This window comes from Haliotis asinina, chromosome 1, assembly GCF_037392515.1.
Source record: "Haliotis asinina isolate JCU_RB_2024 chromosome 1, JCU_Hal_asi_v2, whole genome shotgun sequence".
Taxonomy (NCBI): domain Eukaryota; kingdom Metazoa; phylum Mollusca; class Gastropoda; order Lepetellida; family Haliotidae; genus Haliotis; species Haliotis asinina.
Genome location: NC_090280.1, coordinates 57,126,458 through 57,141,011, shown reverse-complemented (window position 1 = coordinate 57,141,011; position 14,554 = coordinate 57,126,458). Strand labels below are relative to the sequence as shown.

Sequence of the window (14,554 nt, the reverse complement as noted above, 5' to 3'; positions counted from 1 at the left end):
AATGTATTCCACCTTGCTTTGCCCTTAAACCTCCAAAGTAGTTAAAATGTGCTCCACCCAGTTCCATATCCTGAGAGTCATCTCCTAAAGTTCTTTAAAATACTCACATTGTTAATACAATACACCATTGCCAGCACAATTGTCATCGCCATGTTGATCCACTGTGGTATCTTACTGACCATAGTGAACCGCCCTGGCGCTCCTGTTTATGAGCCGTTACTGTGCCATACAGCTTCCAGTGATTCCCCATCGAACCCAACAAACTTCCTCACCCATGTCACTGCTCTCCAACTGATTTAGCATGGCCCCTCCGATATCACCTTGTCTGATACTCATTTTATACTACTGTTGATTTTGCCTGACCAAAAACCTCTCCCATTGTCCGAACTCACTTTGAACCTAAAAACTGTTTCAGATCCCAAATGCACTCCCATTTTGCCTAGTGGCACTCTATTGATTTTCGAAAGCATTCTTTTCCTTTAATATTGCAAAAAGGGGCATTGAAGCATAATCAGTCACTCCAAAAGCACTCCATGCTTCCCTAAATTGATCTCCTATGGCACTCATATTGATCCAGTAGTTGGTCCAAACTTTCATTTTACATCAACAGTAGTAATGTTGTTGCACTGTCATTAAAATAAATTATTGTATCCAGCACCTGGACACAGCCTTCTTGAGCCAATCAGGCTTCAAGAAAATCAGTTAAAATTCTTCACCATCTCACATGGGAAATTTTGATTTAACAAAACAATACCAACTCAGAACACAACAATTATTGTCTTTTTTTGATAGATACCATGGTGCTTAGACAGGTGGGTAAAATGGCCTTTATGTTTGAGAGAGTAGAAGTCTGCAGAGTGCTTCAAAGGTTTTGAAAAGGAATTTCAAGGTTTGAAAGAATTTTAAAGCTTTGATACTCATTAGCTGATAATAAAGTTCAAGTGGTGCAAACATCTTTGGAGGTGTCTTTTCATGCTTAGAGGTACTTGCATTAGAGTGAACGATGAGTTAGTCAAGATTATATCTTGTGATCCAGCACTCAGGCCACACTTTCAAGCCGCTGGATTCGGTGTACGAGGAACATGTCAAGAAGATCACTATGGACATGACCCAGTTGAGACGGAAACACGTGGAACTCATCAGCCTTGTTCAGGATGTGGTATGTGTTGACTTCAGCTACTACTGAGTCTTATACTTATTCTCCCATGCCATCCATTCTTGCTTAACCATAATGTTTCATCATTCAAATTTCAGTTTGAAATTTTTCGATTACCATATATATATTCAGTGCCAAACTGACACTGGAACTTGGGTGAGGCAAACATTCGCCTGTCACACCGATAACCTGAGTCTGATTCCCGACATGGGTACAATACGTGAACCTCATTATTTCCTGTGTCCCCATCCTTCATGTTGCTGGAATGTTGCTTAAAGCAACATAAAACCATACTCACTCAGGAACCTGATGACCATGAGTAGCCCAACCTAAGCTTCTACTATACAATTCACTTTCAGAGTTTGGTCCAAAAGGTAGGTTTGACAACTCAACAAAGTTCACATCCATTTCTTATGTACGTTGTCAATCTTGTTCCAGGAGCGGAACATTGAGAGTGTAAAGAATGCCAAAGACGAGAGAGTGAGGGAGATCCGCAATGCTGTGGAGCTGATGATCGCCAGACTGGAGTCTCAGCTGAAGAGCAAGCTGATGACACTGATGGGTAGGGAAATATGTCTGTCAGTCTTGGGCAGTTAGGCCCCTTCATGGATGTTGTGGATGAACGTATTGGAGTGATTCCTAAAGACCACAAGCAGCGTATGAAACAAAGGCCTTTCAACCGCCCAAGTACAGATTGCATTTCTGACTGATAGCCTAAATTTTTAGCTAGCCAGCCCAATAGTCTGGTAAAAATTTATGACATTCCATTCATGTGGATAAATTTACCAGATCCAATCCGGTTATATCTTTTTTGGCTTGGATGTCTGTCTGGGTTTTGAGCTTATTTGACACTTTGCTACAGGTATGGAAGAACAGATATGGGCTAAAGTTTTCGGACATTTAGTTACCTGAGCCCACCTACTCGTGTCCTTTGTGCTGTGATTGTCATAAATCTATATTCATGTATGGGGTGATACGACTGTTGTAGGTAAAACTTAGGAAATAACTATGAGAAACATTCACAATCAGCAAAGATAGTTTTCAGTCAGTTTGAACAACTGCTCGTCTCAGATGTTTTACTTCATACTCATGACAGCTGCTTGCATTGTGTGTTTTAGGTCAGACTGCATGTACTTCTCTTCTTGTCTCATGAAAACCAGCCTTGACAAAGAAATTTTGGGATTTTTTTACTTGTTGATGTGTTTACATAGTTTCAGTGAAGAGTGTTATATAAACCTGATTGAGTTGAGCCAGCTGATTCACACCAGTAATCTAGCCTAAGGACAAAGTGAACTGATTCAAAGTCTTCTTGCAGGTCAGCGGAATCAGTTGTCCCAGGAGACAGAGATGTTGGAGTCAGTGATACAGAAGGTCAACCACAAGCTCACTATCAGCAGCAAGAGTGAGCTCATCCAGGAGACTAAGGAATTACTGGAGCTCTTCCGCCATGTCCATCGCCGGCCCATGGGGTCGTTTGTCACTGCACCAGTACCTGCAGACTTCACAAGGTGAGTCACTTCCTTTCCATCACTGACCCTTGGGAGACCTGCAGACTTTAACAGATGTGTCGCACCACATGCATTTCTGTCCAGTGACATCCTCTCTACCCTCAAACCTGCAGAAGCAGGTGGGTAGCATAGTGGTTATAGCGTCAGCTTAGCAGGCTGAAGACCCAGGTTCAATTCCCATATTTGGTATCTCCAGTTGTGTTACTGCTAGAATAATGCTAAAAGCAGTGTAAAACTAGACTCAATCACTCACCATACCTGTAAATGTTACCATGTGATCCACAGTAATGCAAACGACCATAGGTGAGCCACTTGATGCCCATCACTGGACCATGGGGTACCTGCCGGTTTATACAGATGTGTCTCAGCACGTCCATCATCATCTTCACTGACCACATACCTGCAGAGGTTACCAGATGACCCGCATTAGCACAGAGATTCCATTATAAATCTTTTAAACAAAAGTAGAATGAACAACATTGACTGATATCACCAGCCCATGATTTAGCCATGGAACTTCTGAATGGATGGCTCAGTTACCATCATCATTAGAACATCCTCTTCCTTGTGTTTCAGTGAGATAGTCCCTCAGTACGACACCAGTACATTTGCCATGAAGAACTTCAGTGTTTTGCGACAGCGAGCTGACCCCTTCTACAGCCCCCCTCTGAATGTGTCGGGCCTCAGCTGGAGGCTCAAGGTCTACCCTGTAAGTCAATGAACAAAACTTTGTAAGCCTCATATATATAATGTGTATTGTCAGTGAGTTTCCTTTGCCTTTGTTCATGTATAAATGTTTCATGCTGTACAAAGGAGACTAATACTATTAAAATAACAGTTTCTGTATGTACAAAGTACATCAGTGATGTAGTATAGGTAGCATTCCTTGTAGTATTAACAGCAATGATGATTGCATTATTTCTGTGTTTGTCCAGGATGGTAATGGTGTTGTTAGAGGGAACTACCTATCTGTCTTCCTAGAGCTGTCGGCTGGCCTCCCAGAAACATCTAAGTAAGTGTACAGATGGGCAGTCATTCTCTAGATGGTTGTACAACTTTTCCTCTGCTAGCTAGTAGTCAGAAATAGTTTCTGGAATTAAAATCTTGCAACTGGAAGTGTTTTTGACTTCATTGTATATATTGCAAGGGGCATTTGACTTTGTGGTGACAAGCCATCTTGACTTTTGCAGTCCGGAAGTTTGTATGACTTTCTCTTCTAAGAGGCATTGGACTGTCTACATGTGCAGTAAGAGAGCATATTACCTGCATTTTCTCAAACAAGAGATATAATTAAACAGAAAGGGCACATGAGGTCCGGTGTCTACAGCAGGCTGTCAAAAAAGCCACCCAAAAACAGGTGAACTGTTACAAAGTTGGTCATGGATAAATCACAGTCAACACTGCAGCCACTTGACTTTGGGGTTGTGTAGCATGTTGGTTAAAGTTCTGCATTGTGAAGCCCGTTTCTGGTGTACACTGCTGTGTTATGGCTATGGCTGGAATAATGTCAAAAAAGCGGTTTCAAATTTAACCACCACCACCCCACCCTCTCCCTCTCTCCTCCTCCTTCTCCTCTTCCTCTCTCTCTCTCTCTCTCTCTCTCTCTCTCTCTCTCTCTCTCTCTCCTGCGTTCAGTGTTAGCCAACCAACCAAACAAACAAACAGCTTGGTGTGCATTTCTATTTGTTGTTGATGAACTGCATATTATTAGCTCACATTTTCCTCACCCTCACAGGTATGAGTATAGAGTGGAGATGGTACACCAGGCTTCTCGAGACTCCAGCAAGAACATTGTACGTGAGTTTGCTTCTGACTTTGAAGTTGGTGAGTGCTGGGGCTACAACCGATTCTTCCGCCTCGACCTACTGGCGAGCGAGGGTTACCTGGATACAGAGAACGACACTCTTATCCTCCGCTTCCAGGTCCGACCTCCTACCTTCTACCAGAAGAGCAGGGACCAGCAGTGGTATGTGGGAATAAGAATACATATACTGTAAACATACAGTTTTTCACTTGGGACTAGAACTACCAGAACTACCAGCTGTCTGTTAGGCTGCCACTAATAGCAATGAAAACATCCAGAGTGACTTAACCTGTCAGGAAATCCCTACCTGCATGATATATAATTACTTACTTTCAGACTTGATGTGTTGTGATAACAACTCATAAGCGAGTGTGGGTAGAGTAAATAAATGAAAGGTTTATTCACTGTGTATAAATTTTTGTGGTAAAAGCATGAAAATAAAACATGCACAATATATGGTATGTTTACAGAAGTTATCTTCCTGGTCCTCTTCAGCAGAAAGACAGGAGAATAGTCAGGGAATCTCTTTACTTCAAGTAATTGACTGTCAGTTTGAGCAAAGTGGTTGGGTAGCCTAGAGGCTGAAGCTTTCGCTCATCATGACAAAGATCCAGGTTTAATTCCCAACATTGTTACAGTGAAGCCCATTTCCGATGTCCCCAGATGTAATATTGCCAGAATATTGAAAAAAAGCAGCATAAAACAGTGTGAACAATCCCGATTTCATTTGCTGCAGTAGTCAGATGTGTATAGTATTGATGTGCAGTATGTCAAATATGGACTCCCTCTTTCTGTCTTCCCAGGTACATCAGTCAGCTGGAGGTGGCAGGGTCCCAGTACATACAGCAGATTAATGATCTCAAGGAGGTACACACCCATGTCTTAGTGTTGTCAAGTCTTAGATCAAAAAGATTTTCAGTCACAACTTCAAGAGATTTTTTTATATTCAAATTGTTATTCATCACTGAAGGATTTGTCAATGTCTTCTTGAACACTTCTCCTTCCTTTTTAATTTTAAGACAGGAAAATCCTCCTTTTTCTTTTCACTTAAAACTAGGGTCTTATATCAGAATTTTATGAAAGCAACTACTTGTATCAAGAAAATAATTTCAGTACTGAGACTACTGTCATATCCTGAACAAAATGTGGCATCTATTTTCAGCGACTCCTATTAGAAATGTCTAGAAACTCCACAGGGAAGAAAACTGGCAATGCAGGTAAGGAGATGAACTTCCTGTCTGTGATCTGATTAAACGTAAACATGCAGGGCCCACTTGCACAAAGCAATTTTAGCACTGTGACTATCTTAAGCCTATGTTGAAGAATGGGAGTTCCAATCATTGTAGCGAGAAGATTCCTATGTGGGCCCTGGTACATAGTAACCTGTACTGTTTGCAGGAGGTGACTTAATAGGTAGTCAGAAACTTGGTTCATGGTGTGTCCAGATTGACTAGCAGCATAGATCACTGCTTGTGATACCAGTTACTGGATTGTCTTCTTGTTCACATTTTCCTCCACAAAGCTGTATAAGTATGTGCATTGGAACATTATTAGACAGATACAAGTGGAATGTTAATCAAAGTTAAACGAACAAATGTACTCTGTTGAGTGCATCAGTACTTGTGCTGCTTTAGGATCATTGGTCTCTTTGGGCAAAAATCTGCCAATTACAGCAACTGCTGGGATATTCGTTTTCTGCAGTGTTATCAGCAATAAACTGAAACAAGGCACTTATCTCTTCTGTATATAGTCCTTGGTCAGTTCCATAGTCAATTGCTATGAGTTTGTTCAGTTCGGCAGTAGGTCTTGATTCTTTTTCAGAAGAAGTCCTCCTTGGGGTACATATATAGCATTAAAATGTCCATTTAAAAATGCCTACGACAGTTGTAACAATATTGAATAAATATTTTACAAAACAAAAACTCGTTTTTGTCTTGTGAGACCACCCCTACAGGGCCCCCACCCGGGCCCCTTAACAGCCAAGAGCAGGTAACTCTCGCCGTGTACCTCATACCTCACTTTTCATGCTGTCGTCTTTGAGGACAGTCGTCCATCAGCAAGCTGTCATACTTAGAGAACCTACGAATTGAAGAGAAATGAGTGAGAAAGCTACGAAAACCGTATGTATGGTTCCTTTTTAACGCACGGGCGGTATTAGGAATGCATATTTCACTCTTTTTCATTCATGAAATGTTGTAACTTTCCGTGGCTACCGTGGTCTTCAGTCATGTGGCTGACAAGATGGCGGGCGGCACGTACCTGGTGGTTATTTCTTCTGCCTATTCTTTTAGGTGGTTTTAAATACAAACCGGATATTTGTATGGTTTTTTACCTTTCTTTTCCATGGTAAAGAAATCCTTATATGCTATTGTATGTTTTCATAAATAGCTTTCTTATTATTTAACGGTTAAATATCGCCAGTGCGTATTATTGTTTCTGTTAAATACTCTTGTTGGATTAACGGGCCTTGCTATTAATCATAGCACGGTTCGGTTTTTTCCAGTTCAAGGGGTGTGCTACTTGTAACGCAAAACTCCCCCCGAGGGATAAGCATATTCTGTGCCTGCGTTGCTTGGCGGAGGAAGCTCACGACGAGCAAGGATGCGCCGTATGTCAGGACTTTTCCCCCAGGGCTCAAAAATCCCGTCATGCAGACTTGATCTTTTATAGATCTTTGATCCAGGCGGGGGGGGGATATTTGGGCTCAGGAGCCGCCTTCAAAAAAAGCCAAAAAAGATATTAAGAAGGCGTCTTCGGCTTCAGTCTCGGGGGGGGGGATACGGCAAAACCAGCGAAGGGTACTTCGGTTCCACCTCCAGCGGTGGCTTCTACCTCCGCAGCACCTCCCACTGAACCCTCGCAACCGTTAACATTTGATTTACTTTCGTCTTTGTTACAGCAGCAAATGGCGTCGGTGCATACCCTGATTTCGGATGCGATGTCCGGTCTCCGTCAGGAGATCGGCGTTCGTCCGGAGTCGGGTGTGTATCCGGCTTCGGCTTCCATGGGACTCCCCAGCCACGCCTCTGGCGCCGGTGTGGGGACTTCCATTAGGGGTGCGCAGGAACCGACTTTAAAGTCGGTTGCCAGCCACTCCGAGGTTGCCAGTGTTGGTCATGGGACCATGCCTATGTTGGGAGCGTTGCCGGCGATCCGCCACCCAGACTCAGTCTCGGGCGTCGGGTCTATGGCGTCGGGCCGCTCGGCTCTGCTCGGGCCTCTCTCTCTTTCGGATGTTCCCTCGACCGATCCCCCGGAGCTATCCTTAGATGACAGATCTGAGGTGTCACTCATGGGGGATCGCGCCGAGGAGATAATGGAGGAGGGGGAGGACCGGGGTGGGCCGAGTGAGTTTTCGTTTTCGCTCGGCGCCTCGCTGAGGCAGGTACGGGAGCGTATTGCTTCTGTCCTGCCGCAGGTCGTGGTTGCTTCGGCGACACCTGACCCCGAGGAATTCCGACTGCCGGGTGAGGCTTTTGCCCCAGCCAAGGTGGTGGATTCTCGGTTGCGCATCCTCCCTTCTATTTTGTCAGAAGTGATTAACCCTCTTTTAACGGGAGCGCGGTCACGCTTCGATTTGCCGGAGCTAGACCGACGTTACCTGATGGGTGATCTTGACTTGTATAACCCTCCAGTGGTCGACGACTGTATCTATGCATCGGTCGCCCTGGGGGGTTCCTCTGGCAGCTCCTTAGCTTTGGCTAAGCAAGGACGCCGCCTGCCTCCGTTCACCTCTAACGTTACTGCCCTCAAATCGGCTTATAGGTCGTTTGAGGAGCAGTACCGAAATGCAGCTCAATGCCTTAAGGTCACAATACACGCCGCATATACTTCGGTATTGCAGCGTCGGCTTGTTGACGGCGGCGGTGTTGAGGAGGAGTGTGTTTCCCCTACGCTCGCTCAACAGCTTACGGAGGTGCAGTCACATCTGGCGCGGGACTCGATCAGGTCCTCGGCGTGTCAGATGATGTCTGCAGTTATGGGCCTCCGTAGACTGTGGCTGTCCGTGGCACGGTATTCGCCGGCCACTCAACAAGCGCTACTTTCACTGCCATTCCGGATGGGATCTACTCTCTTCCCGGGAGCGGCATCAGTAGTCCGGGAGGCCGCGGAGGCTGTGTCTACATTCAAGGAGTCTAAACCCTTGTTAGAACAGCCTCACACTTCTCGTGCGCGTCCCCCGGTGCTTTCCTCCGCTTATCCTTCGGCTCCGGCCAAGGACTCTGCTAAGTGGGCACAGCCCTTGCAGGCGCGGAAGGGTAAGGGTAAGGGTAGGGGCAAGGGCAAGGCTGCGGCGCCCCAGCATCCTTTTCCGAGGAAAGGGAAGTCGGCCCCGGCTTCCCAGTAAGTCATCCTCCGGAGCCCTTGCAAGTGATCCCGAATCAAGCAGTCGGAGCACTGCCGACGTCGGGCATTCATTGCCTTCTGCCAAACCTTCCTGTGGGTGGCCGCCTTTCCCACTTCCTGTCGGATTGGGAAAAGGTAACCTCCAACCCCTGGGTCCTATCCACACTCAGGGACGGCCACTTACCACTATGGAAGAGAGACCCGCCTCCCTTTTCCGGAATTCGGCGCACTCCTGTGCCGGTAGTTCCGGAGAAAGCCGAGGTTCAGTCTTTACTGGACAAGGCGGCCATCGAGGTGGTTCCAGGGGGCCAGGAACAAGAGGGATTTTACTCCACTTATTTCCTGGTCACCAAAAAGGACGGAGGGTTCAGACCGATTCTCAATCTCAAACGGCTGAACACTATGCTGCAGGTACCGTCATTCAAGATGGAGACACTACGGTCAGTGATCTCATCTGTAGAAAGAGGCGACTGGCTTACGTCCATCGACCTCAAGGATGCGTACCTGCATGTTCCGATGCATCCCGAGTTCAGGAAGTACCTGCGGTTCTCCTTCGACGGGGTATGCTATCAGTTTCGGGTGCTTCCCTTCGGCATCGCTACGGCTCCGAGGGTATTCACCAAGCTTATGTTAATCCCAGCGCAAGTGGCCAGGTCACAGGGCAGGTGTTGTCACCCGTACCTGGACGATTGGCTTATACGAGCACTTGCCGCTCACTTGAGTCGAGACGCAACATTCGCCATAATGTGTATTCTCACCAGGTTGGGCTGGATTATCAATCTCAAGAAGTCAGACCTAGTTCCTACACAGGATCTGATCTTCTTAGGCGCACGGTTCGACACAGCGAGAGGCATAGTCTCCCTGTCGCCGGATCGGATCTCCAAAGTTCAGAGAGTTGTTATGCAATTCCTCGAGTCCCCCTCGGCTTCGGCTCGGGTTTGGCTCCAGTTGCTAGGCAACATGGCAGCGACGGTGGACGTTGTTTGGAGGGCGCGGTTGAGGATGCGACCCATTCAGTACGCCTTGGCGCGAATGTGGTCCCACGGCAGGAGTTACGAGATGATTCTCCTCACTCCGGAGTGGCTCCTTCCTCATTTACGGTGGTGGACAGTGGTAGGGAATCTATCCAGGGGGTTACCCCTGGACGCTCCCTCACCAACCCTTTCAATTCAGACGGACGCTTCCCTCACAGGGTGGGGTGGCGTGCTGGGCGCCCATTCAGTTTCGGGCCTATGGTTACGGCACGAAACGCGCCTGCACATCAATGTGCTCGAATTGAGAGCTGTCCGGCTAGTGTTCCAACACTTTCGGGAGACGGTTCGAGGCTGTGTGGTACGTCTAGAGATGGACAACCAGACGGCAATGACCTATATCCTGAAACAGGGCGGTACGGTTTCTCCGTCCCTCCTAGAGGAGGCGTGGCACTTTCTACAGTGGTGCGACCGGTTCAATGTTCGGGTGTGTCCCGTGTATCTCCCCGGGGTGGACAATGTTCGAGCAGACGCGCTCTCTCGACGTGTCCTAGCTCCTCACGAGTGGATGTTGCATCGGGAGATATTCGGGATTATCTCCCGGTTGTTGGATCGTTCCAGGTGGATCTGTTTGCCTCTGGGGGGACGAACCAGATTCCGGTGTTTTGTTCTCGGATACCGGATCCGAGAGCCATCGCTCAGGACGCTTTCCAGCTCGATTGGACGGACAGGGTATTGTGGGCGTTCCCACCTCTGCCGCTGATTCCCAGGGTCCTCTCGCAGCTTGCCACCCAACCAGCTCGACTGTTAGTGCTTCTTGCTCCTCTTTGGTCGTCTCAAAGCTGGTTTCCGGTAATGATGAGGTTTCTGGCATTGCCTCCTGTCCTTTTACCCTTTCGACCGGACTTACTATCCCAGAACGGAGAACGGAGGATTCAGTGGGTGGCCTGGCCACTGTCAGGAATCGCCTCCAAGCGAGCGGAATTTCTGCACCAGTTGCAGACACAATTCTGGCTTCGCGGAGGGATTCGACAAACGTTCAATATGAGGATAGATGGGCCTGTTATGCGCGCTGGTGTGTCAACAGGGGGATTCTTGATCCCTTTTCTTCAACTCTAGTTGAAGTACTGGAATTTTTGCAGTCCCGGTTAGAGTCAGGCCTAGCCGCCTCTACTATCCGGGGCTATTCCACGGCCATTTCGGCATTCCATATTCCTGTTGACGGTGCTCTCTTGGGGCAGCACCCTCTTGTTCAGCGTTTTTTAGCGGGTGTGGATTGGATCCGTCCGACTGTCCGGCGGATTAGTCCCCCGTGGGACTTGTCAGTCGTTCTTGACTGGTTGTCCGGTCCTCTTTTTCACGAGCTATCGTCTCTTTCTCTCCAGCTGTTAACGTGGAGGGCTGCCTTTCTTGTGGCGGTAACGTCTGGCAGGCGGGTAGGTGACATTCATGCAATGTCAGCGGATCCTGCTTTGACCGTCTTTCACAAAGACAGGGTCAGTATTAGACTGCCGGATTCTTACCGTCCTAAGATCGCAGGCGCTTTTCATGTTACAGCGCCTATCGAGCTCCCTAAGCTCATGCAGCCTCCCTCGCCCGGTACCTCTCTTCGACGTGCTCACGTCTTAGATGTCCGTAAGACCCTTAGGGCTTATATCAAACGAACTGCTGATATCCGAAAAGATAACCAGTTGTTTTGTTGTTATGGCGGGGGAAGAGCTGGTCTGCCGGCGAACAAGCAAACCATATCTAGGTGGCTTGTCTCTGCCATTTGTATGGCATATACTCATAAAGGGTTACCTATCCCTAATGGGTTAAAGGCTCATTCTGTTAGGGCAGTGGCTACGTCACAGGCTTATGCCGCGGCTCTGCCCATTGAGGAGATCTGCTCTGCGGCTATTTGGAGCCGACCGAGCACGTTTATCCGTCACTACCAACTGGACAAACATTCACGGGAACGTGCTCGGTTTGGCCATACAGTTCTCACCAGTGGGCAGAGTCGTGATTCCCCTAGCTGAATGAGCGTCTGAGATCTCGACTTTGTTTATCATGAAATGTTCCTGGTGGTGGGTTTTCACGAAACATTTCTTGTTATATTGGTGACGGATATCCCCTGGTGGTGGTGTTTTTATATATATATAAAAAAAAAAAAAAAAAAAAAAAACACAAAGAGAAACTACCTCTAGACGGTTTTTTCACTATTAGCGTCGACATATGCTCATATTTACCCTTGCACTGTTATTCCCGGCACTACTTCGCTGGTTTGGGGGAATATTTACAGTGAATGGCATGAGGTGTGGTCATATGTCCATCACCTTTGCTGGGTTATTGTCGATTGGCTCTTTCGGCCCTATGTTGCCACGCCCCCGCCTGATTGACATCAGCGGCTTGGTGATTGGGTAAGTGTATTTCTCTATCTCTCGCAGCTTGGGCAGTGTATGAGAGTGTGTGTAGGGTACACATCAGCAGACAGAATGCCGCTCCCGACTCACGTTCGTTGGGAGTCTGTCTTATGCTATATATGTACCCCAAGGAGGACTTCTTCTGAAAAAGAATTATACAAACCTGTAGAGGTTATGAATTCTTTGAAGAATGTCCTCCTTGGGGTACGGCCACCCGCCTCCCCACATTCTGTCTGACAATCTCAGCATGAAAAGTGAGGTATGAGGTACACGGCGAGAGTTACCTGCTCTTGGCTGTTAAGGGGCCCGGGTGGGGGCCCTGTAGGGGTGGTCTCAAAAGACAAAAACGAGTTTTTGTTTTGTAAAATATTTATTCAATATTGTTACAACTGTCGTAGGCATTTTTAAATGGACATTTTAATGCTATATATGTACCCCAAGGAGGACATTCTTCAAAGAATTCATAACCTCTACAGGTTTGTATAAATTTTAATAGTGGTGACGTAGCTATGTCTGTTTTACATATAGAATCCCCACTGATGATCTCCCAGTCTGATAGTCCACTCCCCCACCACCCAGTGCTCCACCCCAAGCCTCGACACCCCCGCCCCACTGCTGAGATGGACGTTGAGCAGACCGACCTGGAACATGAGGAGGAGTCCGACACTGACTCCACTGAGTCAAATGAGGTATATTTCTCCATATAACATGTCCAGGGAGAGAGAACATTGTATCTGTCACAGGAACTCTGTTTTGATACACTCTCTACTTCCCCACTGATTATATAAGACAGCTCTACCCTTATCAGAAAGCGAGTCCACCTTTGAAGATCCAGGTTAGAATTGATCATCAGTAACCTATGCTTGTCCTAAGAGGAGAGTTACATGATCAGATGGTCATGCTCACTGACTTTGTTGACACATGCCATTGTATCCCAATTATGTAGACTGATGCTCACACTGTTGATCACTGGATCGACTCGTCCAGATTCGATTATTTACAGACTGCTGCCATATAGCTGGATTATTACTGAGTGTGGCATGAAACTAACCCCACTCCACTCACTCACTCACTCACTCACTCACTCACTCAAGAAGAAAGTCAACTCAAAGCTGCAAATACACTGAATGTGGAATGATGCTGACTGTAGCTGAAACAACATTCATCTTTGTCGACTTGTGGACAGCTTCTAATCTTAACAAGCAAATATTTTTTGGTTTGAATTTTGTTTATATGCCCATGGTGAATCTAAGTAGTTACTGTAATATGATCTATATTTTTATGAAGATATTCCATGATTTTTTGCAGGGAATTGGTCAGGGAGAGATATCTAAGTTAAACTGCTATACAACATCTGAGGAATCTACATCTGTAGTACTCTGTCTACATTAGTACATGCAGCCACACATATCAAGCATGCATGTTGCTTCGAAAATGAAATATTCGAACACATTCCACTGCTATTTTCTTCACTGTATCTCACCTGTATGTAATATTGTCATTGTGTGTGAAACCTGCTTCAGGGGCTGAGTGAAGGTGATATTGACGATCTGGATGACATTCATGAAGAAAGTGAAGCTGATGGTGGCCAGGAGATCGCTGTTGACAACAGTAACGATGAGAATGACATCGATGAGGAAACAATGTGAGTTATCAAAGCTACCTGTTCTTGATCATTTTCTGTCAGTTTACTGTGTCATGATGGAACAAGAACAGTGGTGTTAGACCTGACGTATTCTGTGTGTCTTGACAGGTCTGTAGATAATGATGTTGAGATCTGGGAGGAGAATGACCTCGACCGGCTTGGTGCCTCGGCTGCTGTCCTCAAGTGCACAAACAACCTGTCGGGACCAGAGAAGTGAGTGAAAATAGGAAACTTCATGATGCTGATATGATTCAGTTACTTGTTAACCCCCTGGATGGCCCAGGGACATATATGTCCTTCCTCTACATCCCTCACTTTGAAGTCCAATAAAATTCTAAATATACCACGCATATATAAACACTTCACAGTTTTGGATTCTGCGGAAAATTCCCTGTTTCTTGATACCAACCACTATTATCTCAGACCAAGCTGAAGTGCTTAAAATTGCCTTTCAAAATAGGTTTCATTGAAATGTCATCATTTTTCAAACTGTACAAAACCAAGATTCACAGCATTATTTGCAGTATGTTTTGAAATGAGAAAATGGATAAATGCTGGGAGTATTGAATTTCAAAAATAGCATATTAATGATCACTGATATCAATTTTTCATGTAACCAGGAATGATAATTCTGAAACGTCACCGATGTACCCAGAATCGGTTGGGATGTTTTCGAAAATACACTTACACGAACGCCAAAGTGCGCTTTCCGCCATATTGG

At 46.2% G+C, this 14,554-nt stretch overlaps 1 protein-coding gene across 1 annotated transcript in view; it reads left to right on the top strand.

The window, feature by feature from the left end:
- Nucleotides 1-14,554, top strand: part of LOC137294780 (E3 ubiquitin-protein ligase TRIM37-like) — a 68,535-nt gene that overhangs the window by 37,381 nt on the left and 16,600 nt on the right. The window contains exons 6-16 of the mRNA XM_067825894.1: nt 1,037-1,159; nt 1,595-1,718; nt 2,472-2,664; nt 3,241-3,373; nt 3,600-3,676; nt 4,400-4,630; nt 5,272-5,335; nt 5,631-5,685; nt 12,717-12,877; nt 13,712-13,833; nt 13,942-14,046. Coding sequence (XP_067681995.1) covers nt 1,037-1,159; nt 1,595-1,718; nt 2,472-2,664; nt 3,241-3,373; nt 3,600-3,676; nt 4,400-4,630; nt 5,272-5,335; nt 5,631-5,685; nt 12,717-12,877; nt 13,712-13,833; nt 13,942-14,046 — 1,388 coding nt within the window. The remainder of the gene's footprint in view (nt 1-1,036; nt 1,160-1,594; nt 1,719-2,471; nt 2,665-3,240; nt 3,374-3,599; nt 3,677-4,399; nt 4,631-5,271; nt 5,336-5,630; nt 5,686-12,716; nt 12,878-13,711; nt 13,834-13,941; nt 14,047-14,554) is intronic.